Source organism: Gobius niger (assembly GCF_951799975.1).
Source record: "Gobius niger genome assembly, chromosome: 11".
NCBI lineage: Eukaryota > Metazoa > Chordata > Actinopteri > Gobiiformes > Gobiidae > Gobius > Gobius niger.
Window position 1 is genome coordinate 10,784,254 of NC_136862.1, and position 27,178 is coordinate 10,811,431.

The 27,178-nt window shown below is 42.1% G+C and overlaps 1 protein-coding gene across 3 annotated transcripts; it reads left to right on the forward strand.

Moving 5' to 3' along the window:
• The first annotated feature begins 1,047 nt into the window (after nt 1–1,047).
• Nucleotides 1,048–27,178, forward strand: mark4a (MAP/microtubule affinity-regulating kinase 4a). Of its 3 annotated transcripts, none has more exons than XM_079565927.1 (18): nt 1,048–1,734; nt 4,906–5,103; nt 6,021–6,074; nt 11,684–11,732; nt 12,117–12,182; nt 13,884–13,954; nt 14,049–14,105; nt 14,580–14,816; nt 16,422–16,541; nt 16,624–16,723; nt 16,855–16,964; nt 18,224–18,407; nt 20,567–20,778; nt 20,857–20,960; nt 23,018–23,299; nt 25,402–25,484; nt 25,955–25,999; nt 26,085–26,287. In XM_079565927.1, exons 1-18 carry the CDS (start codon nt 1,681–1,683, stop codon nt 26,147–26,149), a joined length of 2,091 nt encoding a protein of 696 aa, XP_079422053.1. In that variant the 5' UTR covers nt 1,048–1,680; the 3' UTR covers nt 26,150–26,287. The 3 variants fall into 3 exon arrangements, with proteins under 3 accessions (XP_079422053.1, XP_079422052.1, XP_079422051.1); XM_079565926.1 differs by having other exon boundaries at nt 23,018–23,298; nt 25,389–25,484; XM_079565925.1 differs by lacking the exon at nt 25,402–25,484 and having other exon boundaries at nt 26,085–27,178.

Below are 27,178 nucleotides of genomic sequence, written 5' to 3' on the forward strand. Positions count from 1 at the left end.
ACACATATACGCTGGCGACCGGCAGAGGCTTGCGCTGTGCTCGACCTATGTGCTGGACCAGGCAGCACCTCTGATGTGGCGCATAGGGAGTGTTAAGCGCCACCGCTTAGTGCCAGGCCGGAAAGAAATGATATCCGGTTTTCACAATAAGACGTAAAATCAACAAGGGTGGGCTTTATTCGGAACTATTTGTGTGCAACCCCTACCTTTCAATATTCAAGTTTAGTTTATGTTTAATGACACCTTTATCAACAGCATGTTACTTTCTCCTTCCAAAGTGCGGCGACCTTTCATGTGTTTGTAGATTAAAAAGAGCAAACTTTCGGTGGCCTATTTTGATAGAATGGAACGAGAAATGAAAGAAGAAAAAAAAAAAAAAAAAGAGCATTTGAGTTTTAATAACCCAATTACCAAAGATGTGGATGTTTTGATATGTTAAAGCAGTACTAAGTAACTCTTCCCCCTAGAGGCCATAAGCGCAACTGCAGGTGTAGTAGCAAGTTACGATTTTTTTAACTTATTAATTGTCTTGGAGAGTAAACACTACGCTGACAGGAAAGGCGAAGGGAGAGAGGGTTACTGTGCATCCAATTATGAAATGGAAACTTTTTTTTCACTCAAACTTGGCTGTAAATACTGTTTAAAGTGACGTTAGCCCGCCGTTAGCTTTGCCCGTTAGCATGCTAGCTTCTTCTTCGTGATTCCATTAGTGTGTATTGCTTTCTCCGGTCCGGTGGCAGTCAAGTTGCAAACATGGTTTTCTGTCCAGAGACACCAGGGGGAGATGAAAGACCCTCCAATCATCCCATAAACACTTGTATTACCCCCACAGGGACTACGGAAAGGATTTATTAAGGTAAACACGTTACTTAGTACTGCTTTAAGGCATTCTTTTTTTCTCCCTTTTTCTTAGTGAGTACATGTTTCTAAGTAAATACAAATAAATAATGGCATTTGAGACCCTACAGTTGTGTTTACAGCCAGGGGCATGACGGGAGTGTTTTAATTTGGCAGCGCGCGACCGGAACACCTCACCGCGCACCGCTTTCCCGGACTTACCGGTGGTGCGCATCTCTCACCGACCGGGAATACCGATCTGTGAGCATCGGGGCCTCTCCGCCGCTGCACCGCGAGCCGTGTTTTGCTGCACATTGCTGCAAAAGGGAGCGGGTAGCGGCGTCGTCTGAGTCGGCGCGTGTGCGTGGCCCGCCGCTCGCTCGCGCACTTCCCCCGTCGCTCAGTATTATGACAGTCGGAGCTGACACACATCCAGCCGGAGCCCTGTTTGTTTTGTATGGCGAAATGAGGCAGGGGGTGGAGAGTCGCCACAGAGACGCTGGGCTTCGGCCAAACATCTCCGCATTTTAGCATTTCTCCTCCATCTCCCTTCGATGCTTCGGCCCTCGCTTCGCATTGCATCTGCGGCATCACTGAACGGGACGCCTTTTTTTTGTAACCGTGCATCCCTTGGAAAATGCAGCTCGTTTGAGGACACCCCCCACTCTCCGCTGACATCCATTGGTGCCATGACAGGCAGAGGGCTCGGGCCGCTTCAAGAAGAGCCACATTGATCTGGGACGGTGGATGCGATCCGCTGTATGTGTGGGGGCAGCTTTTTAAATATCAGCCGCGCGATTCCACCGTGATTCTCAACTCAGGGAAACAAGGGAGAATTGAAACATGTCTTCTCGATCTGCATTACCGTCTGGGAACGACAGGAGTACTGGAGACCATGTAAGTGCTGCCCCGGTCTACAGTCCCGCATCTGTGTGCATGCGATGTGAATTCATGCATCCATAAAGCACAAAGCTCTCCTCTCGTGTCACTTCACAGGGCCATATTGTGCGGCTTGCCCCCCCTGTAGGTGCTGCCGCTCACAGGCTATTGGATGGAGGCTGTGTGGATATGGGCTAACCTTGAGTGTGTGTGCGCGCAGTAAAAGAGCTGATGGCAGGCAGGAATGAGCCCGTCCGCGTACAGACCACTAGTATGCGCAGGGAGCCTGAAAATCAGCCGTCACCCTTTAAAAGGCTTTGGAGAAATAGTGATGTCACATTATTTTTCCTCGCATCCGCACGCCTATGAGATGTTGGGTGGGAACAGAGCGCACCGAGGGCCAAAATAAACGCGCAGACAAGCCGAGGTTTGTTCGTATGTGGCGAGAGGATTACTGCGTAAAATGATGTGCAGTCCGTTGCTGCGCAGCGCACAAAGCGCCCAACCCCAGCCAGTGGGTGTCAGACAGCGCCATACATTCAGTGGCAAACATTAGGGGCCTGTAGAGACAAGCAGTGGGGTTTATATACTGGAAATCATTCTACCATCTTTCTATAACTGCCAGTGGCTTATGGATTTACGTGCTCAAAATGGTGACATGTCTGATTGACGTAGCGTTATGTCTGCCCTGAACACTTCTGACTGGCAACACTCTCCCCCATCTGTTTGCTAGAGCTTTGAGCACAGAGGGACGGTTAAGCCAGCACTATGTGTGTGTGAACTTGGCGTGTTAGCGGTTGTATGATGATGAACGCAGATCCTGTTTCTTTCCCCGTAGAATGAGAGAATGGGCTCGATTGTTGGCACAGGTGAGGTTGATTTTAGGAGTGGAGCAGATCAAGCCAAGGGTGGTTCTCCAAGGCAATGCAATTGAATGAGGGAGTGTTTAAAGGCTGAAGGTGGGGCCAGAGGGTGCATGCTCGTGTTTGTGTGAGGTTGAGAGCAGGGTGACATGCTGGGGGGGGTGGAAGTGTGATGCCTCAGGACTCTAGACTAGCCAGGGACCACTGCGCGGGCATCTGCTCTCATTTTTAGCAAAGCTCCACAATTCCCTTTCCTATTTACCACTGAAGGTGTTATTGTAGCCACAGATTACCTCAATCATAATCAAGATCATTTCCATGTTACACTTGGGCCTAATAACTACACATTTGTAAACGTCATAAAGCCACTTACGGCTATGCACTTATCTTTATGTTAGTCCAACAAGTTTTAACGTAATATAAAATTGGTAAAAACAGTTGGTTTTCAATCGAAAATATAAATATAATTTTTCCTTTATCAGAAGGAAGCTTTTGTATAGGCACACTCTTCTCAAGTAAACATTAGTTTCATTCAGTTAATTGTAAACATTCAGTTTGAAATTCAGCTCATGTATTTATCATTTTTAATTCTTTCATTTTTTTTTTTTTAATTATCACTTATTTGAGTGATGCAAACGGGTCGTCAAATAACTGTTGTGTTCTTGGGCAAGACAATTCACCTGTGTGTTTGCAGCCTCACTTTCATTAATCCAGGGCAGCTGTGGCTACAGTAATAGTAAATTAATGACTACAGTGTAGCGCTTTAAGAAACTTTTTGACAGTCTTGTAAAGCACAATACAAGTGTAAGCCATTCTTAATATTATTAGTTTTTGTTTGGTTCAAGAAATTGTTGTATCTCCCACTTCCCATTTTTTTTGAGAGATATACTTATACTTATACTTTCTATATACTTTCTGAACATGCTGAGGATGATTTGATTTGTTTGTCGTCAAAGTAAACACATTTTGTCATGGCATAGTCACAACCTTTGCTGTTAAATTTCAGATGTCAACAAACCTAAAATGGAGACCTCATTCTCCACATTGTTCTACAGAGCAGCTGTTGCACAACAAATAAAGGGTGTGTGTTCACATTAGATTCAACTGGACTGGTCTTAGAAACATCTGGTGATGAGACAAAGTTCACCTCAGTTTTCCAGACCATCATATATACAGTTTATTAAGCAGATAGAATTTATTTTATGTGGAAACTGAAGAAAACCTTATGATGCAAAGGAACAGAAGAAATAACACAGCACTGCATGGAAACACTTGGTCATGTGGAATTGAATTTAGTCTTTGTCACAAATAAAAATCACATTTATTGTGTTTTACTACCTTTGTAGGGAACTCAAAGCGTAATCTAAAAAGCCAGATTGATATTACAGTGTGAAGAACATTAGCACAGTACTAACAAACTGGGATCTTCCAGTTAAAGATTGTTCCTGTTGAGGACAAATCTTTAGCCAAATATTTGCAGCTGATTGGATTAAGTGCACCTGGTTTTAGCCAATCACAGCCATGTCTCTAAATGTAGCTAAAGAAACGCTAAAGCAAAAAAATATTTAGTTCAAAACATTTTCTTGGTGTTTTTGTCCACAGTGTTATTAAATAGTGAAGATAAAAGTGTTGTTGCTTCCAAATGTAAAACCCTCCCACCCACTGCAATACTGTGTCGTGATTGGTCCAAATGACCAGTGGCTTGGAGGCAAACACCTCCCTATGAGCTGCGCAACGGTGGATTTTTGAGTTGAGTTGCAGAAATGTAATACAGTATTTGAGTGGCACATGAATAAAACTTATACTGCAATAACATAGATTGTTGAAACTGGACTGTATTGCAACTTTGCGTACATAATAAACTATAAGGAATCTGGAGTACCTTTTATTGAATCTAGTGGTGGCACAAGCAGGGGCATGATTTTTATTTGGTGGAGCCTCATGCAAAAAAGTTCCCCGTCCACTTGTCTACATGATGGGTCTGAATACTTTGGTACTTTGGTGACTGCCACAAGTTCACAGAAACACTGATGCAACCCTTTCTTAGTTCTTCATAAAAACATTTAGCTTTTGGTAACAGTTACTTAGTAGTGCGATCTTCCATTCCCGTTTCTATTTCCATTTTCACAGTTACAAGAAGATTTTTAAAACTGAAGATTCACAAAATTGTTGCTAAATGGAACACAAGTGGTGTGGAGATCTCTGGTCATCTGGAGTCTTGTAGTAGCCCGCACCACCTCTCTCCGACTCAGTCCTGGAGCCTTGTCAGTTACCCATATTGACACTCTGTCATTCCGCTCTAACCCTCTTCCACTTTGTCTCACAGCACGTGTCGCTGGGGGCCAGCCGCTCAGACAAGGCCACGAGCCAGTCCAGCCGCTCACTGGGTGCCCGCTGCAGGAACTCCATCGCCTCCTGCTCCGACGAGCAGCCGCACATCGGCAACTACCGCCTGCTCAAGACCATCGGAAAGGGCAACTTCGCCAAGGTCAAGCTGGCCCGCCACATCCTGACGGGCAGAGAGGTCAGACCTGGGATTGGGGTCAAGGGTCAACTTTTAAGAGCGGCTTGACTGCAAACAGGCAGCTGTTAGCGCCCAAGTCACCTCAATGTTTATTAACGGTAGCTGCATATGGTAGAGTGATGAGCGTTGCTCCACTTTACTGGAGGTCTGGTTTTGGTGCTGAAATGCCGTCTTCAAACAGATGTACAAAAAGATTTCAATAGATGAGCTGGACAATGCATATGAACGTTAATGTACGACTATTTGATTTGGCCATATTTGAATTGTTGTCAATGTTTTTAAGTACTTAAAGTGATAGTCTGTAAATTTGCAAAGTGAGGAGAGATAGAGTGAAATTTTAAACAAAAAAATAATAATTTCTCTCCTCCTCCCCTTTAACCAGAAAGCTTTTCTTAGTTTGCAAAATGAGGAGAGCAGGCACAGAATTGTCAAAAGTAAACAATCAAACCCCCCCCCCCTCCTCCTGAAAAAGGAAAAGCTTGCCTCATTGGTCAACGTGGGAGGATACTAGACTCTGATCAGTTGCTGAGATGAGGGAAGGAGGGACTTTAAATCCAAGACCAGATGGTCGATTTTGCACATTTTATAAAATCTGTAAAACATTTTGGCTTCCAGACTGTCACTTTAATTGTGGGACTGAGCATGATTATGAGGCGGAAGATATTTGTTAGAATGTGACTGTACTACAGCCTTACGTCATTGACTACTCAAACTAAAAGCTAAAAATGCAATCTCACTTGCTGTTTGTCGAATTATTAACATCAAAAGTTGGATATTTGAAGAGAATCTTACACACAGAGATTAATGTGATGAGCAGAAAATGCATCCAAGTCTGCCTGTGTGAGATCTGGATTAGCGTTTTGTCGTCTCGGAGAGAAAAAAAGGTCAGTTTATTGATGATGTTTTGTCTTTTGCAGGTTGCAATAAAAATCATTGACAAAACTCAGTTGAACCCAACCAGCTTACAAAAGGTGAGTGCATTTTCCGCTTTGGCCTCGCATTATCAGTCCATATTACTTTATCTACATCCACCAAGGCTGAATAATGGGAATCAACAAATGCTCATTGGAAATAAATGTTTTTGATTGGTTCAGGTTATTGCTCACCTGCGTCTTGCTGAAAATGGATGAGGGGGAGGAGGGGCTTTTTGGCTGGTGGTAGGGACTGGATGTTCTCTGTTCTTGAGATGGAGACTTTTACTTGTCAGAACTGTAGATGCAATTCAAGGTGGATATGTTTTATCTGTATATTAATGTTATACTGTACAGAGTTACAGGAAATAAGCCTCGTGTTCTTGGCTCAGAAACTCTGTAGACATCAAGCGCATGGATGACTGTAGACACAACATAGTTTGACAAAAGAAAGTCTGCAGATGCTCCGATAAGTTTGCTATCACTGAATCACATCACATACACAGCTTTCTGCGTGCCCCGAGCTGTTGGAGCACACAGTCATTGTGCTTTCAAAAAGACCAAAAAAAATCATCTATATTTGCCTTTATGGCAGTGACCCAAGTGTCTATGCTCCGTCTACATAAAGCCCACCGTCTGCTCGAGCCCGTTTACCCGTAGACAAGAAAAGAACATAGAAATGGAGTCGGTTGTGTATATTTTCTTTACAAATCATAGACAATGAACAAGAAAGCTATGACTTAATCATCTGCTCATTCTAAACAGGAAAAGAGTAAGGGGTTATACTGAAAAGGGCATTTAAATGATCAATGGCAGTGGTTCTCAAACCTTTCACACAAAGCACCACTCCACAGATCATCCATCCATCCATCCATCCATCCATCCATCCATCCATTTTCTTCCACTTTTTCATTTCCGGATCACATTGCACCAGCCCCTCATGGCTCCTCCTGCAAGTGGTGGGTCCACGGGAGGACGGCCTCACGATTCTAACTGGGCCTGTTGGTCTCTCATAAGGGGCTTCTGAACCACTCTTAGTCTGACCCGTCACCTAGGACCTGTTTGCCATGGGATACCCTACCAGGGGTTTGGGTTTGAAGTCCCCGACAACAGAGCTCCCAGGATCATTCGGGCGCTCAAACCCATCCACCACGTTAAGGTGGCGGTTCCAGGAGGGGACAGATCAAATAAATAAAATACACCTAAATTGGACAAAATTATGTCAAACCAGAGTTATTATAATAAATGAAATGGTCTCCAATTAATTTGATTTATCTGAAATTAATGAAGAAAGTCTAAAATTGCAGATGTATCACTTGAAGCCCATAGAAATCTTGAGCAACATTCAAAGCATAAAGATCATTAACATTTTGCATTGATAACAATGATTTTGTCAGAATCAACCCCATAATAACATTAACATCATTCTTGAATTAGTTGTCATAGTTTCATTGGGCTGGCAGTGGCCTATTAAACTGTATAGGTTCACAGTTTTTGAGAAAAATCACCACAGATCACTCCACTGCATCCCCAAAACCCACACATGTTGAGTTTTTGTTTTGTTCCTGTTTGTTAGGCACTGGCTGCACACATTTTCCCCTTTTTTCCCTTGTGCTCTACAATCCATTCATCTGACAACAATCGCTCCTTTGTGATTGAATAACGCCACCTCTTACGCACCTTTAATTCATGTTCGCTGACTAAGCAGACGCTAACGTTTATGACAGCGTTTGGTTCGAACGGATTGGCCTAGTAATTACAAGGACATTAACCGTAAACCAGGTCAACACGTGTGACCGTTTCAAAGGCAAGAATTTCGTCTCGTCGGCCTCAGTAATTAGACTTTTGAGTCGTTCTGCAAAAAAAGCCGGTTCGCAGATGAGCGTTAAGAAATGTTTGGTAGTCGGGACCTGGATGTGTAAAAGGCGTTGTTAATTTTTTATTTCTCCACGTTGGCTGTAGCCCATGTAACACTACACTGATACTCCGAGTAGTAGAAGTGTCGCTGGAGAGGATCTCACGCAAGAACCTAATCCTGACATCTCTACGACCGGACCTGCTGCTGGGAGAGACAATGCTGATACGACTAGGGCTGGATTTGATGAGAAAGGCAAAGGGATCGACCCCTGATTGGACAGAATGCTCCACAATTGGCCCGGCGATGATAGCGGCCTTCTTTACATACCCGTGGGCTAGAGAAATCCTTAGTACTGAAGACATGAAAGAGCTCATATTAGCATAATCTGGTTGGTTTTGTGTGTAGCAGCGAGAAAGAAAAGGGGAGAGACTTGCCATGCGGGAAAGGGGGGACGTGATGGAGGCGTTTATTAATAAACTTGAATGAATGTTGCTCGGAACACATCCACGGCTGTTTCTTGCTATACATTGATCGCAGTCGGATGGAAGTCACTGAAAATGGCAAGACTGGACTTATTTAGGCGGTTTAATATCGTTTGCAAACAACAAATTATAGTCTTTGCATGTTTAGAATGTGCACTAACCCAAATATGTTGTGATATGTTGCTCGTTTTTCGTTTTTCTCTCAAATGTCAATACTCTTGGAATTATATACAGCATAAATAGCGAAACCAATCAATGCTTTTCTTTATAATTGCAATATTCTCCAGAAATCGGGCATGATTGTTCAGTATCTCGTGCTCTGGAGCCTCGTCGCTGGGCTGTACACACGCCTAATTACACGACATGTTTGCCTTATAAGGAGATTGAGGTCGGACATGTTGCCCGGGGACTGTTTATTGTTGTGACATATCCGAGCGCTTGCGTGGAATTAGCAGGAAAAACCTCCCCGGATGTGACCGCTGTGCACTACATATCCCATGATTCCTTTCTGGCACAGCTGGAGAAAGCCGAAAAAAAAAAAAAAAAGAAAGGAAAAAAAAAGAGGCCCGGTCTTAATACCTGGGTCGCTATGGCAACAGTGACGTTGGGGGCACTAGACGGCGAGAGGAATTGAATGAAGGAGGAGGCAATGGTGGAAATGTGGCGAGAGGGGGAGGATTGAGAGGAGAAAATCTTATCGCACAATCTTTTTTTTTTTTTTTTTTTTGGTTTTCAATCGGGGCTGAAGGCGCAGAGGAGGGTCCGTGGGTTTCTTTATGTCGAAGGGCCGTGCGGTGCGGTGAACATATTAAAGACTGGTGCACATTTATACCCCTCTCCACTTGGACAAACACATAGCACATGCAGCGTGAAGTGCTCAGACTCGCTCCCAGCGCGTTTTTGGCTCCACACTCTTTAGCATCGATGCGTGGGCCATTTGTTGTCGCTGTTTTAATGAAGAGGAGTTTGTCAGTCGCTGACACCTTTGCAGATTCATGTTGGACAGAAATCAGCAGAAAGTGATAGTTTTATTTTTAGAGCAGAGTATAATTCTGCGTATATAAATAAAGAGTGCGCGTGTGTCGAGCAATGCCAGTTCATTAATAGGACATTGAAAAGTAAAAGTTGTTTTAATTTATTTTAAACTTTAATTTGTTCAGTGATCAGGAACAACATAAGACACCTTCTCCAATCATTTCTGATGATTTCATCTTTCTATATTCATTCATATACTGTGGCTTTACTCATATTGATTCTCTTCCTTTACCTTGAACAAACAGTTTAATCTACTTGCGTTGAAATTTCAGTACATGCAAACAATTATATCTTGATGAGTTAATATTGCACAAATCACAAATATTGGACACTTTATTTTACACTACCTACCTAATGAAATTTAGTACAATGTAATGTGCTTTGTAACAATCTGTAATAACTTGTAGCTATGTAGTAAATAAAGAATGGATTCATGTGCATTAGAACTTTGGAGGTACACAGTGTCATAAGACATACGACACTTAAAGGGACTAGACGGTGTTTAAAAATTAAATAATGATGTATTTTCTACCCCCTACATCAGGGGTGTCCAAAGTGCGGCCCGGGGGCCAAATGCGGCCCTCAGACCAATTTATGGTGGCCCTCGGCCTCTTGCTGTATCGGTACACATCACCAGAGATGGACCTTTTTATTTGAAATGTAATAATTCTATAGAATTCTAACCTAACAACTAACATTTTATTGTGAGACAGAGCTGGCATGAAGGTTTTAAGCTTAAATAGAGGTATGGGGCACAATTTAAACCCCTGCTAGTCGAAGGTTTTGCGGCACTAACTACTGATCTACGGCCCTTCACCCCGTGTACACTTCAATATGCGGCCCCCCATGAAAAAGGTTTGGACACCCCTGCCCTACATGTTCCAGCACTGTCCTAATATCTAGAATGAGCCCAGACCTAGTCATCACACCTGCCTCTAAAATCCTGCACTGTCACTCAAAAAGCTCTTCATGCACAAGCTTAACATAGAGACTGCAGTTACGTGAAAGACCTGAGGTGGCAGTAGTGAGTATAAAATGACCAACTTGCATCTAGTCTCTTTAAGTTTAGGGTTAGAGTTAGGGTCTTATTACATTATGAACCTCCAAATTTACAAATATCCCATTATGTATTACATAGGTATACGTTATTACCCATTGTTACAAAGCAGATTACGTAGTACTAAATTTAGTAGTGTGTGTAGGTTAAGATAAAATGACACAAATGTCAAATATTGGTCACACTATGACTTATCAAGATGTTTGCATGTACTGAAATATCAACTGTGGTTATACAAAAACACATTGTTCCATTGTGTTTCACCCATACAGGTGAAACTTGGAAAACGTGAATATCATTTCAATTTTGCACCAGCCCCTGTGGCTCCTCCTGCAGGTGGTGGGTCCACGGAAGGACGGCCTCATGGTTCTAACTGGGCCTGTTGGTCTCTCATAAAGGGCTTCTTCACTTAAAATGTGAAGCGAATATATGATATACACTCATTACATGCAAAGTGACAAATGTCAAGCCTTTATTTGTTATAATTTTGATGATTAATTGAACTTATTTCATTGAGAGCACTGGAAACAACCTTTTTACATTGTAGCTGTTTTTCATAATTGTATGTAATTTGTAAATTTGTAACTTCTTTGCTGCCTCTTGGCCAGGACTCCCTTGAAAAAGAGGTTTTTAATCTCACTGGGACTTTCCTGGTTAAATAAAGGTTAAAGATTACTGTCCGTTTTCAAAATATTCTAATTTTATGAGATTTTTAATTTGGGGTTTTTACAAGCTGAGCCATAATCATCAAAATAATAACAAATAACGGCTATATCTCACTTTGCTTGTATTGAGTCTTTCATATATTAGTTTCACATTTTAAGTCGAACAACGATATTCTAGTTTTCAGAGTTTCACCTGTAGGTTTAAGTTATTACACATTGTTACAGAGCACATTACATTGTTCTAAATTTGGCAGGTCCAATGTATCGGGTAGTGTAGAATAAAGTGTTACCCAAACATTTGCCTTTTGAGTAATTTTGTTTTTCCAAGTAAAGGATTATTTTTGCACTTTCAAGTAAATTGATTGTTATTACCTAATTTTAATTGCTATGAGATGTATTTTTCATCATTAAGTGGAACATGCCTTATCTTTTTACTTATTTTGAGATAAGTTGTTACACGCCTTTGTTGTCATTTCGTAGACAATACAAATCAAATCAGCCACTTTCCGACACTGAAAAGAATCTGAAAATGCTCCCATCCTTCATGAATGACATTGAGTTTGTCTTTGCAGCTCTTTCGGGAGGTGCGAATAATGAAAGGCTTAAATCACCCTAACATAGGTAAGCCATGAGCACTACACGCCAGATACCAATTCTGCCAGTGTGTTGAAGCGTGTGACTGAGTGTACGTGTGTGTGTGTGTGTGTGTGCGCGTGGTAATTTTGCCCATGTGTGACCAGACAGATAAAATGCCCTGAATGAGCTTTAGAGCAGCCATTGACCGCAGCAGCGCGCCTCATCTCGGGCTTCGTATAGAGGTCACAAGGCTGGATTTTCTAAAGCTGAAAAGTCATATGGATCAAAAACCCTCAAAGCATTAGCTGCCGGTTCGTCCGCATTAAGCGACTGGCCGACAGCTGTGTTATTATTTACAGTATGTCCAGTAGGATCTGTTTGCATATACTGTAGTCTGTGGTGTTAATCTAATTCTCTTTTGGACTACAGTGCAGCTGTTTGAGGTGATCGAGACGGATAAGACCCTTTACCTTGTCATGGAGTACGCCAGTGGAGGTGAGTGTATGCTCCGTTAAGTCCAAACACATCACACACTTAACACAAAATTAGTGTCACTGCGTTTCAATATAAACATTGATATTTATTTTTCGCTTGTCTCTTGTGTTGTTTATAAAAAGGGGACACGTGCCAGGACATTAAATCAGTACTAAGTAACGGGTTTACCTGAATAAATCCTTTTCGTAATCCCTGTGGGGGTAATACAAGTGTTTATGGGATGATTGGAGGGTCTTTCATCTCCCCCTGGTGTCTCTGGCCAGAAAACCATGTTTGCAACTTGACTGCCACCGGACCGGAGCAACCAATACACACTAATAGAATCACGAAGAAGAAGCTAACATGCTAACGGGCAAAGCTAACTGCGGGCTAGCGTCACTTTAAACAGTATTTACAGCCAAGTTTGAGTGAAAAAAAAAAATTCCATTGTATAATTGGATGTACAATATCCCTCTCTCCCTTCACCTTTTCTGTCTGCGTAGTATTCACTCCAAGACAATTAATAGGCTAAAAAAATCGCAACTTGCTACAACACCTGCAGTTGCGCTTATGGCCTCTAGGGGCAAGAGTTACTTAGTACTGCTTTAAAAGACTCAATTATTATGACCCAATTTAACTCAGTGTTCTGTAACTAACTGGTATGATCTGGGGTTGCAAAGAGTGAGATCTGCAGACGACCTGAACATCCTGAATGACCAGGTTATTCCATCAAGGGCTTTCTTCTTCCCTGATGGCAAGGGCATAATCCAAGGTGACAATGCCAGGATTCATCGGGCTCACAGGGAACATGAGACACCATTTACACACATGGATCGGCCGCCACAGAGTCCAGATCTGAACCCCATTGAGAATCTTTGGGAGGTGCTGGAGAAGGCTTTGCACTGTGGTGACAGGCATCATCAATACCAGATGGTTTTGTGAAAAATGAATGCAACACTGGATTTTTTCACATTGTAGCTCAATGAAACAATTCCACAGCAAATTTGTGCAGTAATCAAAACTAACTGTGGTCCAACAAAATATTGCAATGTGTGACCTATTTTTGTGGCAACATTTTCGTTTTTGGTTAGGCAGCTGTACATTTATAGTTTTCTTTATATTGACTCTTGCACTTTAAAATGATACTTTCAATGATATTTTACGGAGCTGCCGAGCCTGTGCCACAGTGTGTTGCTTGTTTTTCGTGTTTATGGCCCATCTAGTGCCTTTATTTGTAACATTAGTTACAGTTTGTAGTTCTTGCTTGTATCCGCATTTGTTCATGCATTTGCCTACAATGAAATATCACCGTTTTGGCCATTTGCTACATGCCTCTAGTAACTTGGACTGGCAGGCTCTCTACTGCATTAGAGTGTGTGTCTGGTAGTACCTCGTATCAATTTAATTTCTTCTCCATCATTCAGGTCCGCTGTAAACATGAGCATAGCGAGGTTAAGTGATCAACCCCAGTTCTGTGAGTGGGGAAGCAGTTTAAACGGGATGCTCTTGCTGTATTAAAGCACCAAGGCTACTCCTGTGCACATTCTGGATTGTTTTGAATAATTTTCAGTGTGGCACATCGTTCAGCGCTGCAGATAAATGTATTGGTTGCTACTAAGAATCTCAGAGGAAATCCTTGGAAACGACTTGGACACAATGTAGAGGCTTCTGTACTCGGAAAAAGGCCTTGTACAGACAGTTTGTTTGTACGTATGTCCTCAGGTGAAGTGTTTGACTACCTCGTGTCTCATGGGAGAATGAAGGAAGTGGAAGCCCGAGCCAAATTTCGTCAGGTAACAATGCGGAGTTTCGTAATGTTGCATGATGTACGATATTTTCAAATGCCACAACTTAACCTTTGGTTTTGTTTTTTCCTCATGCTGACAGATTGTTTCAGCCGTCCACTACTGCCACACAAAGAACATTGTCCACAGAGACCTGAAGGTAATAAAACTCTAAATACTTGGGTCTGTTTCAGAAGTGCAGGATTAAGGCTAGTCCAAGGCTGGCAGATTAGTCACCACGTACTAAACTGAAAGTTAATAATCTGGGACTAGTCTTAATCTGGGTGCGTGGAGGGCCTTGAGTGAAATGCTCTGACGAAGGAGGAGGCTTCGCAGGGCTGGATCTGCACACTGTAATGTTGCTACACTGACATATATACAGAATGAGTCATGTCCAGTATCTGAGTTGGACAACACACAAGCTCCGCCCACCTCCCCATCTGTCTCCGGATTGTTCTGTTTTTTTTTTCCCCTTTTCCACAATTCCCGCTCTTGTGTCCTCCTACTTTCCCTCATTTCTGTGTCTCCTCCCCCACTCAACTATTTTCCGGCCCCTAATGTCCCGTTTGTTTGTACACAATAACCCCTCCACCCCCGCGATTGTGCATTGACCACGTGCATGTGTGTGACTCAGGCGGAGAACCTCCTTCTGGATGCCGACTCCAACATCAAGATAGCGGACTTTGGCTTTAGCAATGAGTTCACGCTGGGCAATAAACTGGACACGTTCTGTGGCTCGCCCCCCTACGCCGCCCCGGAGCTCTTCCAGGGCAAGAAGTACGATGGGCCCGAGGTGGACGTGTGGAGTCTGGGAGTGATCCTGTACACACTGGTCAGCGGCTCGTTGCCCTTCGATGGACAGAATCTGAAGGCAAGTGCACAGGGGGCGGGGGAGTGCTGCAGACGGGGGCGTGGTTTGGCACTTTTGGTTTAAAATTAGCGGGTGCTTTTCGGTAATTACAGCTGCAATGAGCATTTCCTGTTGACCCCTTTACTTACTCCGTCTGTAAGTCGCTCTAACACTGCTCTTTAACAACTTGTCCTGACTTGTTCTCTGTGTGAATCTTCGAGGGAATCAACAACACTTGTAGGTCCTTGACATCTCTCACTGCTGTACTGTGAATTTTCCAAGGAAGCTGTAAATTTATGGTTGGAACCAATTAACATAATTTTCAACATGAGTCTGTATGTAGCTACCGTCTGCTAAAAGTACAAACCATCTTTGTCCAAAAGGGTTTAAAGAGTCTTCTAGTAAAAGACCAGATCAGTGTTCACACCACGGCTGGACATGTTTCGACTGTAGTCGCTCAGAAGTGTCACATGAGAAGATGATTCACAGAAGCAAATTCTCAAGGTTGCAATAAATCAGACCCCTGCAAAGCACACTAACACCACTGATCGAAGATGGCACCCAAATCTGTAAACCTTGGAAACAATGTTTATTGTCTGTGAGGCCAGTGCAGCTCCAAGACAAATCACAATCAAATTAAAATTTAATGCAGTTGATAAACACAAAGTCTGAAATGATTTAGTTACAATGCAGTGGGAAATCACTAATGTACAAACCTGCTGACCCACTGGTTTAGACCAATGATTCTCAACTGGTGGGTCGCAAGCCTATTCCAGCAAACTTTTTATTTAATTTTTTTCATGTTTTCAATATTTTCCATCTGAAACTGCATGAAAACACTACCGGAGTCTATTTAAATGAATGTTATTATGTTTTCTGCTGCTTATTCAATAAAAACTTGTGTGGAAAATATAATAGTCTATACGATTTATAGCACATTACATTTTATTTGGGACGCTTGTCAACGTAGGGTAATGGTGGGCTCTGAAGACATACCACTGGTGTAGACTGCGTGTTTGCACTGCAAATATCATGCTATGCAATTAGATTATTTCTTTTCAAGGTTGGACACCTGTGTAATTTGGCTGCTACATGACCCCTCTGCTTAAGACTGCATCAGAGCTGATTGTTTTAGATTCTTTTTGTGTCACATCACTATATACTGGCATAAAAAGCAATATTTATATTCTTTACCAAAAGGACATGATCAATATCGACCACAATATATACTTTCCTTGTACATTTCTTTACAGGGTTTGTAAAGTTCGGCCACTATAAGTTTGACCTCACATCTTTAGGCTCGATAAAAATTGGCTCATGCAGGAAAACATTCCTTCCGCTGCTCTAGGAGTTCGTTTTGATGATCTGTATTTAGAGTTTGTTAGATTGGTTGTCGTAATTACAATTATTCAATTACAAAAGCCCTACTTTTTTTTACGAAATCGGTTTAAAGCTGCTTGTGTTCTTAATTGTACAGCTGCTGCTAAATATAAATATGTATAGTATGTGTTATCCAAAATCCTGCAGATCCGCCACTAGGGCTTTACAAAGTGATGAAGACAAACATGTGTTTAAGCTCCATTTAAATTTGAGTGAAATAACCAGTTTGTCTTTACCGTGATACAGGAGCTGCGGGAGCGTGTGCTGAGGGGGAAGTACCGTGTGCCCTTCTACATGTCCACAGACTGTGAGGCAATCCTGCGCAGGTTCTTGGTGCTCAACCCGACCAAACGGTGCACATTAGAGGTTAGTCTTTACAATTCCTGAAATATTATGTACAGGAACAGTAAATATGATCTGTGCTTTACCTCTGTAATGTATTGAACAGCAAGTCATGAAGGACAAGTGGATAAACTGTGGGTACGAGAATGAGGACCTAAAACCTCATATAGAGCCTGTGGAGGACTACAGTGACCCTAAGCGTATCGGTGAGAAAATGCCACTTACAAGCCAATTGTTTGTTCTCTTGCCCAGAAGTCTTCTAACACTTTACATCTTTAGCAGATAGTGGGAGTGGGTCATTGCTGTAAATAAATACCCTTCTATTTCTGGTTTTCAGAGGTGATGGTTGGGATGGGCTTCACTCCAGAGGAAATCAAAGATTCTCTTCTCAATAAGAAATACAATGAGGTGACCGCCACCTACTTGCTGTTGGGTCGGAAAGGCGATGTAAGTTATATCTTCTCTTTTTTGTGTGTGTTTACAACTCACATCCATAAATTACAATCTGGAAAGGTTTACAATAAGCATAATCCATGACCTGCCCCTGTGCATGGCCTCTCTCTGGTTTATTTTTTCCAACTTTAATCACACATTTTTATTTTTGTGGTTCACCAATGAATTCCAGCCTTTTGCCCCATAAAAATGTTTATAAGGAGTAACTATGACAGTGTTTAATAGGAATTATGAAATGTTTGCCAATCTTAAAGCAGAGCTATGTAGCTCATGCCCCTAGAGGCCATAAGCGCCACTGCAGGTGTCGTAGCGTTTTTTCCCCCTACTCATTAATTGTACTGTGAGAGTAAATACTACGCTGACAGAAAAGGGAGAGAGGGAATATTGTACATTGTGCCACAACTCAATTACACAATGGAGATCATTTTTGGCCCTCAACCTGGGCTGTAAACACTGCTAAAGTGGCGTTAGCTCACAGTTAGCTTTGCCCGTTAGCCTGTTAGCTTCTTCTTCGTAATTCCATTAGTGTGTATTGGGGCCTCTGGGTTGGTTGCAGTTGTGGTTTTCTGGCCAGAGACACCAGGGGGAGATAAAAGACCCCCAATCATCCAAGTGTTATCAACACTTGTATTACCCCCCGAGGGACTACGGAAAGGATATATTAAGGTAAACAAGTTACATAGTTCTGCTTTAAGAAAAAGATAAGGCACAGATTCTTCTTTGCGTTTATGGCATTAAGAATGTCGTTTGTCCTTACTCAGGGTTTCCGCGGGTGATTTAAGATGATTGAAAGTCATTAAATTAAATAAATTGTGTCAATATCAAGGCCTTAAATATCATTTAAAAGCATTAAATTGGTTGACATTTACCACATTTTTGCTAAAAAGTTGTCAGTTTTGTCTAATTCCTGTGCCTCTGTTTGCTGAAATGTTTGGAAATCTTAAGAAATGAAATATTTGGCATGTGTGGCATTAAATTATAGTATTTGGGCATTAAATCTTGACTTGATTCTGCCTGTATAAACACTGTTACTTCTTTAATTCATTGAGGGTAAAGTATTGCAATTCTTTATGACATATCGTAATGCAGTAGAATATATTGTATCGCTATATTTATCGTATCAGGCCCCCTATATTGTGATGCGTTTTAAATCTAGACAAAGTGTATTTGAGTGAGAGAATGGGACTATTTGTAACGTTTACTGTTGCGTCTCGGAGATAACCCATTCGACACATGTCACGTCTTCTGTCCAGGACGGCGAGGCCCGCACAGGCAGCACCTTGTCTCTGGCGAGGGTACGACCCAGCCCCATCACCAACGGAACCAACAAACACTCGTCTGCCACTGGCTCCTCTTCCTCCTCCACCTCATCCTCCCACAGCAAGACGCAGCGCAGTGCCTCCACCTATCACAGGCAGCGACGGCACAGTGACTTCTGTAAGTATCTATTCTCACATGGAGAGACCTCGAGGGCAGCAATTACACATGCACTGATAAAATTCAATACGTTACCTTTTGTGTATTATCTGTTGCAGTTTTTGGCAGTATCTGTTGGGAGAATAGCAGGCTGCTTTTACTGTACATAGCGTGCGCCAGTTTGCTGCTGCAGGCTGACCCCAGTATTGTATATTCATAAAAGGTTACTTTATTTTAGTAGCTCCCAGATAGGGTCAGTAACAGAGTGAATATTCAAAAGTGCAGTACTCAAATAGCGTTTTAGTGGTATTACTTATTCCTTTTACTCTGCTACATTTGAAAGATAAATATAATACTTTCTACTCGACTACATTTCCATAAAGGCTCCAGAGTAAAAACTGTAAAGTTGGCAGCAGATTTTGTCCCAGAACAGTAGGTGGCGCTGTGCTGATGTACGGTCAATATCACACTGACTCAACGAGGAGAAAGGTTTGTCCCCGTCGTGGTGAATTTGGCGTGATCTTCATGGTTTCTAAACCATCCATCCACAACACTCATTTACAAACGCTTGTACTTTTTACTTTGAGTAATTAAAGGGGCTAGACGCAAGTAAGCCAGTTTATACTCACTACTGCCACCTCAGGTCATATGTGTAACTGCACCTTCTATATTAAGCTCATGCATGACAGCAATTCGACCGAAGTAACACCTTTTTGAGTGACAGTGCAGGATTTTAGAGGCAGCTGTGGGGAAGAGGTCTGGGCTCATTCTACACATTAGGACATTGTTTGGAACATGTAGGGGGAGGAAAATACTTAATTTAACATTTTTAAACTCCGTACACCGTCTCTTTAAGTATTTCCTACAGCAACTACGTCAGTACTTTCACTTAGGTGCGCCAACGTTTTTAATTATTTTTTATGGTGTAAATCATCCCTAAATTTCTTAATGCACTTCTAACATCCATATTTTTCCTAAGGGATGAATTTAAAACATGTTTCATAACTTTCAAAAAGAGCAATGATGTCATGGAAGTGTAACACCAATTATCCTGCCAGTCCACAATAGTTTTAATGGACGAAACATTTTATTTTGCTACTAGGGATAAAAATCATGTAAAGAGGCCTTTTAAAGGTGCATTATTCTCTACTTGCACATGACCCATAATGCTTTGCGCCTTGGGGGGTAGCTACGAGCTAGAGGCCTTTGAGTGCGAGTGAAGCTAAAGCCAAACTGATGAAAAACAACTTCAGCTGTGCTCGTAATTGCTCCAACAATCCAAAAAATAAACCTGGCACTAACGAGAGCTTTTCAACTTTTGAAAATCAATACAGATTTTTTTAAATTTTGGATTTGTGGAATTTTATACATTTTTAAGGTATTTGGATTAGATGTTAGTGTCTTCGATGACAGCTCGCAACGCCATATTGTTTACATTAGCGACCCCCCCCAAGGCGCAATGCATTATGGTATTGCACAAGTAGCGAATGGAACTTTTAATGGGAAAATTGACCTTTTTGTGACCCGGAGGAGAACCACTGTGGCCTCTACAACGCTCCAGGATCAATTGTTTTGTAGCTCTAAAAACAATTGATCCTGGAGCATCATAGAAGTGACCGTGACGGAAAGTGTCACTAAAAGGTCAAATACTCACAAATATAAAAAAAAAAAAAAAATCACATAAAAAGTTCCATAATGCACCTTTAACCTCTTAACTCCTGCCTTAACAAGCACATTTTCTCCAGTTCGGCTTTACCCAAATCTAAAAGCTTATTAACTGGCGATTACTGCCTATAGGCCAGTGTAAAGCCTAATTTGAAAGCTAGGACCTGCATAACTTTTGGGGAAAATTTGACAAAAAAGCATCAAAAACAAGACCAAAATTTGGCAAATTGTGACTTAAAGCAACAAAAATGTGAAAACAAAAAGAAGATGAAGCAATACACTGGCCTATTAAAAAAAAATAGATTTGGGTTAAGCTGGAGAAAATGTGCTGGTTCAGGTGGGGGCTAAGGGGATAAGTAACAAATTGACAGAGCAACATTTGAGCTGTAGTATTTGTACTTTTAATAAGTCATGAAATGAAGTACTTTGACCACCAATTGCTTCCGCCTGGTTGTCGCAGACCATGTCTTATATTCGACTTTGCCTTTTTTGCCCCGTTGTCCTCCACAACAAAGGTGGGCCGTCCATGCCGGTCATGCACCCAAAGAGGAGCCCGACGAGCACGGGCGAGCGGGAGCTGCGGGAGGGGAGGATGCCGTCGCGCAAGGCCAGCTGCAGCGTCATGGGCAGCCACAGCCTCCCGCCGTCCAGCCCGATGGTCAGCAGTGCCAACAACCCCAACAAGTCTGAGATCCCTGACCGTCGCAAAGACATGACTGCCACTACGGTCGGTCCCGCGTTCAGTATAATGTGGTGGAATGCAAAGCAAGTCGGTGACCATTTTTGCGGGTTTTTTTGTGTGCAGAATAACATCCCAGGAAGCGCCATGACACGGAGAAATACATATGTGTGCACAGATCGCTCAGGGGCAGACCGGCACTCGCTTCTGCAGAACGGAAAAGACAACAGGTAACAACATATATCTGCTGACTAGCTTCAAATTACAATCACATAGTAACCTGGCTACCTCTTGCCTATGAAGTTTTGTTGTTTTTATATCATTCCCTACTGCTTTATTATTTGTTGTTATAGGCTCTGTGCACGGAATGTTTTGGCTAATTTCCTATTGGCCAGTGTAGGGTAAAAACTACTTCCTGTCCACATTTTAAAGTAAATTGAAATTACAAAACAGAAGAAAACTTACATAAGCGTCAGGCCCAGTGTGTTTCATAAAGATTAGTTCAGATGGTGGTGCTATTTTAGCGTTTGTTAGCGTTAAATTAGCATTCGCCTTTAGCTTCAAGGCTAAAACGCTTACAGTCATAAACACAGAAGTCTCCTCAAGTGAATAATGATAATTATCCAACAGCTGATTGTTTTCTGACACATGTTTAGTAGTAGTAGTAGAGATTTATTGTCCCCGTGGGGAAATTCATTTGCAGTGAGTAAAAAGACACAAGGACAACAATGACCACAGCAGACAGATCCAAACATTGACAACATGCAAAGAACAAACTTCAGTTTAAATTATGTTAAAATCATTACCTACATTCGTTAAAGCTTTCTCTGACAGACCAGCTGTACAGAATAGAAAAATCACAGTTGGTTTCTTCATGTTCTTTAATCATCTTGGTTTGTTTAATTGTAAAATGGCTTGTGGCACAAATGACTGGCTGGTCCTGTTTTTAGACAGGGCGGGGCACCTGTACCTTCGGCCTGAGGGATGCAACTCAAACTCTCTAAACAGAGGATGTTTTGAGTCCGATATTATTTTGTCTGCTTTATCTAGAGCTCGAGCAAAATAAATGTCCTGCAGACACTTCGTTTCTGCAAGACACGTGGAAACGCAGAAAGGAAACAGTCATTACCCTATAGGAAGTTGGCATCATGTGGGTTGCATTGTAAAAAAATCCTAGTTTGCGAATGTACCTTTCACTGACAATGGCATTAAAATCCATAAAGATGATGCATTTTAAAGTACTTCATAGGCTAGTTAAATGTTTAGATATTTGCCTTTATATCCAGGACAGCACTGCAGGAAAGGGGGCAAACTGATTTTCTATATTCACATATAAGCAATACACAAGCATGCTGGTAACAGCTGATTAGCAACCATTTTAAAGGTTGCAATTTTGACCTATTGTAAATTCTAGAACATATATGCACTGTCGATGTTTACTTTATATCAGGGGAAAGTTTGCGTCGTGGAGGGCTGATTTGCATCATCGCCAAAACACCAAGGGTTGAATTGCACCATTGTAGCCCAAAGTAGAAAAAAAAAAATCTGTAATAGCCAATGTTTTACATTATGTGCTGCACCAGTCAAAAGTTTGGAAACACTTTTTTAATGTATTGTTTTTTAAGACTATTTCCGTTGTAGATTCTCACTGAAGGCGTTTATGAATGCATAAACAACAACAAAAAGTTTAAATAGCTGCCTTTTGCTTTGATTACTGCCTATGCATTTTCTCCTCACGAGTCGTCACAGCACTGGTTTTGACTTCACTGACTGTTATATCATATCAAAACATATTTCGAGTAATTTCACCCTTTTTTGTTTCTTACACAATCCCACGTGTTCATTCAGAGTTTAACCCCCTAACCCCCGCCTTAACCAAGCGTATTTTCTCCAGGTTTTTGTGGCTATTTTGACGTTGTGTCGTTGTGTTTTTTGTCGCCAGTTTTGTTGGTTTTTTTTCACTGTTTGCGTTTTTGTCGCTATTATGATGCTTTCTCCAAGAAGCTTTTAGACTTGGGTAAAGCTAATCTGGAAAATATGTCAGGTTAATGTCTTCAATGAGAATCACACAATGGAAATGGTGTTGAAAAATAATAAGAAAAAACAATATATGAGTTGTGTTTCCACTGATGGTATTTCCCACATTTTTAGAGTACTTTAACAGGTAGGCTATGTGATCTCTTGTTTGCATAATACTATTTCTGAAAATCATCTGGAGGGTCGATGCCTCTTTATATTAATGAAGTTCCAAAAGCTCATCAAATTGACACATGCCGTGCTCCCCCAGCTCTTTGGGCCACCGCATGACTCAGGCGTCCCCCTCCACGCTGAGCATCTCTGGAGCCGGAGCCGCGTCGTCCTCCTCTTCAGAGCGCTGCCGTTTGACCCGAGGCTCCACCATCCGCAGCACCTTCCACGGGGGCCAGCTGAGGGACCGCGGCGCCCCGGCTTACTCCGCCCCGCCCACGTCTCCCACTCTGTCCCACCACGAGCCCAGCCCCCTGCCGCACGCACGCACCAGGGCCACGTCCAACCTCTTCACCAAGCTCACCTCCAAACTCACTCGCAGGTTGGTACACTCTCTGCCGCGGCACGCCTCAAATGACGGCACGTGAAACGCAGAGGAAATTTAATCAATCTCAGTTATCGTCAGGTGGCTTTTTAGTCAGAAGGTCTTCAGCAACAATTTGTTTGGAGAAGTAAAATTACATATTTTTGTGTGTAAAATGGTCCTGGAATCTGGTCTATTCTGTTTGTTTATAAATGATGCAAAAAATATAGGTATTCTATCTTTTCTTATAAACAGTGAGTAAAAGCTTTATTTACTTGTTTTTATCTCTCAGCCCTATTATAACATATGGGTGATTCATTGTAATCACAATCTCTGTTTTCAATAGCATTCATGGGACTTTATAATTGTGCGCACCGACAGCACTTTGTTTTGGTGTTTGAGTAAGGCAATTGTAGATTTTTGTGCGAGCGTTTGTTGTTTGAGCTGAGCTTTGTATGAAAGGTCTAAGTTCATGAATCAGCTAGATATATTTGTTTTTGTTATGAAATGATAATAAATCAGTCAATATGAGAAATATTATTTGCTAAAAGAATTGCCACATAGATACAGACGGCATCTCTGGAATCGCCCATATATGGTCATTTTTGAAAACAGTTAAGGGGGAAAACAATTTTGAAAAAAATGTATATTTTCTCTAATTATTCAAACACTACTGTAACAAATGCTGAAATATGAATATAGTTTTCTACTAAATAATGATACAAAGACATGGGGAGGAGCAAAGTGGTTCAACATCCCATAAATACATGAATAACGGAGAATGCTAACTTGATGCTACATGTTAGCATCGGGCTAATGCTAACGGTTAGCTAGCGCTAGCTACAACTGCCGTTTTTTCACTTCTACTGAACAATCTGCTGTGTGAAAATATCCAAATGGGCCTGATTTTCACTTGACTTTATTTATGTGATAAATAAGTTCATATTCCACCGGAAAATGGCAAAAAAGAGTGGAAAATTGTGTTTCCCTAAAGATTCTATTTTCCCCCTCGGCGAAGCCACGCCCCCTTCTATGATGAGATGCCGTCTGTATCTATCATCCAGTCCTATTAAAATGGGCCTTTCACAATAATTACTATATCGACTTAAAGCAGTACTAAGTAAATTGTTTACCTTAATAAATCCTTTTCGTGGAGCCTCTGGGGGTAATACAAGTGTTAATGGGATGATTGGGGGGATCTTTCATCTCCCCCTGGTGTCTCTGGCCAGAAAACCACAATTGCAACTTCCCTGCACTGAGCCGGTGGCCCCAATACACACTAATGGAATCACGACGAAGAAGCTAACGGGCAAAGCTAACTGCGGGCTAGCGTCACTTTAAAGAATATTTACAGCCAAGTTTGAGGGGAAAATTTTTTATCTCCATTGTATAATTGGATGTACAATATCCCTCTCTCGCTTTGTCTTTTCTGTCAGCGTAGTATTCACTCTCACGGACAATTAATGAGTAAAAAATCTCAACATGCAACGACACCCGCAGTGGCGCTTATGGCCTCTAGGGGCATGAGTTACTTAGTTCTGCTTTAACGTTCAATAATATCAAAAGTGCATTTTATTGTATTTTTGTGATACCTGAAATATTTTGCTTTTTGTGTTATTGATGATTTGTTAATACTTACTTGTCGAACAGTAAATGGTAAGGATCCTATAAGGCATCACAGAAGCAACTGCCTCTGAGCTCCATGTTACGATGTTATTACAAAAACTGCATCATTAGCAAGAAAATACTCGATTGGCTAATATTACAAACGACTTCCAAACACGTCCTCATGAAAAGGTAACGTGGGCCAAGTTGTGCCCTTTGAGCTGTGGCTGTGGACTGGCGATCAGAGCATGTTCTTGTTGCAGGCCTTTTGGCAAGTCCTCACGCTGCTCTGGATTATCCTGTGCTCCCCTCTCTTACACTCGTCATAATCACATAGTTGTAATCTTATCAAACCTCAGCTTTATCCTTGCCATTCAGCTCCTGTGCTCTTTTCCATCACTTGCTCCTGTCTCAGTGTATTCTCTGACCACCCCTCCCCCCGACCCCCGCAGTGGATTTCCTTATTCCCCCATCTTTATCTTTATCTGTTCTGCTTTCCACTGTCATGGCACCAGGGTCAACCTTGACCCATCCAAACGCCAGGGCTCAAACAAATCAGTCTCGGGTTGTACCCTCCCACAAGGATCAAAAACAGTTAGTAAGTTCCCGTGTCTCTTGCTTATTTCTCGTCTGGCCGTGCTGCCTGTCTGTTTGCCTCCAAATCATGAACGTCCGTTTCTCATTTTTATTGTTAGACGGTCTGCATGACTTTCAATTTGACCATTTTTTCATTTGAGCATGAGTAAAAGCAAGACATTGTGTGTTATTTTCTTAATTTCATTGGATGTTGTCACCTTTTCTGAAATAGTAATTCTTTTGTATTATTATTATTATTATTATTTTTTGAGTTATGAGTGAAGTTGCAATATCCATGAAAGTATTGATTTTGATTTTGCATGCAAGTGAGTGATGTGTGTAAGACGTATTACAAAGGACACTCTCGACATCATGTGCTTTGATTCACTGGTCCAGTTTGAATGCAGAACGTGCTCTGGCATTACTGTTGCATTGGTCAAATCGCATTGTGCTGGAGTGGATTACCCCTAACGCTGCCTGTTTGTCCTGCAGGGTCACAAATGAATCTGAGGGAATCAGGAGATTTGCGGTCACAAGGTCAGTGGACTAACAATTCTGACGCACACTCTCAAGCCTCACATGTTAATTCAACATGGCTGACCCCCTGATTTCCTGCTCCTAGTTGCCATCTACCTGGGTATCAAAAAGCGGCCGAGCCCCGGGCCGTCGGACGTGGCTGGGATCTGAGAGGAGGCGGGCGGCGGGACCCTGCGGAGGTGGTTCTGGCTCTGCGGGAGGCAGCTCTTGGCTGTGGCTGCCAGGTCCACCATGCCGGCCCCTTTCTGCTCTCATGCACCCACGGTGTGGCGGGGGGCCGCGTGGCTTTCGAGGCTGAGGTGTGCCATCTTTCCACGGGCGGCTCAGACACTTCTAATGGGGTGCGCTACACACGACTTTGGGGGGCACCGTTAGCTTTCCGTGACATTGCCACTCAAATCTCTAAGGACCTTGAACTCTGAGGGTGCATTAGCGAGTGTGTGTGTTTTTGTGTGAGCAGATGCGTGTGTGTACTTGTGTGTGTGCTAAAGAGGGCGGGGTGGTAGCAACTTTTGAAGAAAAACACCCGAGAAGGGGCGAGGGGCTGGACCCAGGACTAAAGACTTCTCCTTCTGTCTCTTTCATGCTGACCCCCCTCCCCCTGTACACACACACTCCTAACCCCTGTATTCACTCAGACTGAGGCACCCGTCCCTCCAGCGATGCACCACTGGACCTGCATCAGAGGGAACTTAGTTTCATATTTTTTATTGCTACTCTAGCCATAATGACTCTTTATTTTGTTATTTATTGATCTCTTCATAGTTTTACATTTTCACCAGAGGGAAATCATCTCATGTACTGGATCTAACTGTCCAGCCAGTCACCTTTTTAAACTCATTTTATGTCACTTTTTCATTCACTTTCACTTTTCTGGTTCGACAAACACTAATAAAATGGAGGCTTGCACTGCCTTGTGTTAATGGCAGTGATATTTAGTCAGTAGGAGCAGTGTTGGCAGACCTGGGAAAAGACCAAACACAGAGGAATTTAAATAAATAAAACAGCTTCTACACATCAATGACTAATTTTTAGGCAATGTTTTAATCAACTTCTTTCTCTGTGCTCTGCTATGGAGTTGATCTGTTGAATATGGAGGCTAATTGACACCTTTCATCCTTTTTTTTTAATGTGCTCTCGGATCATTTGTCATTTGAACCTTATTTAAAAAAACAACAA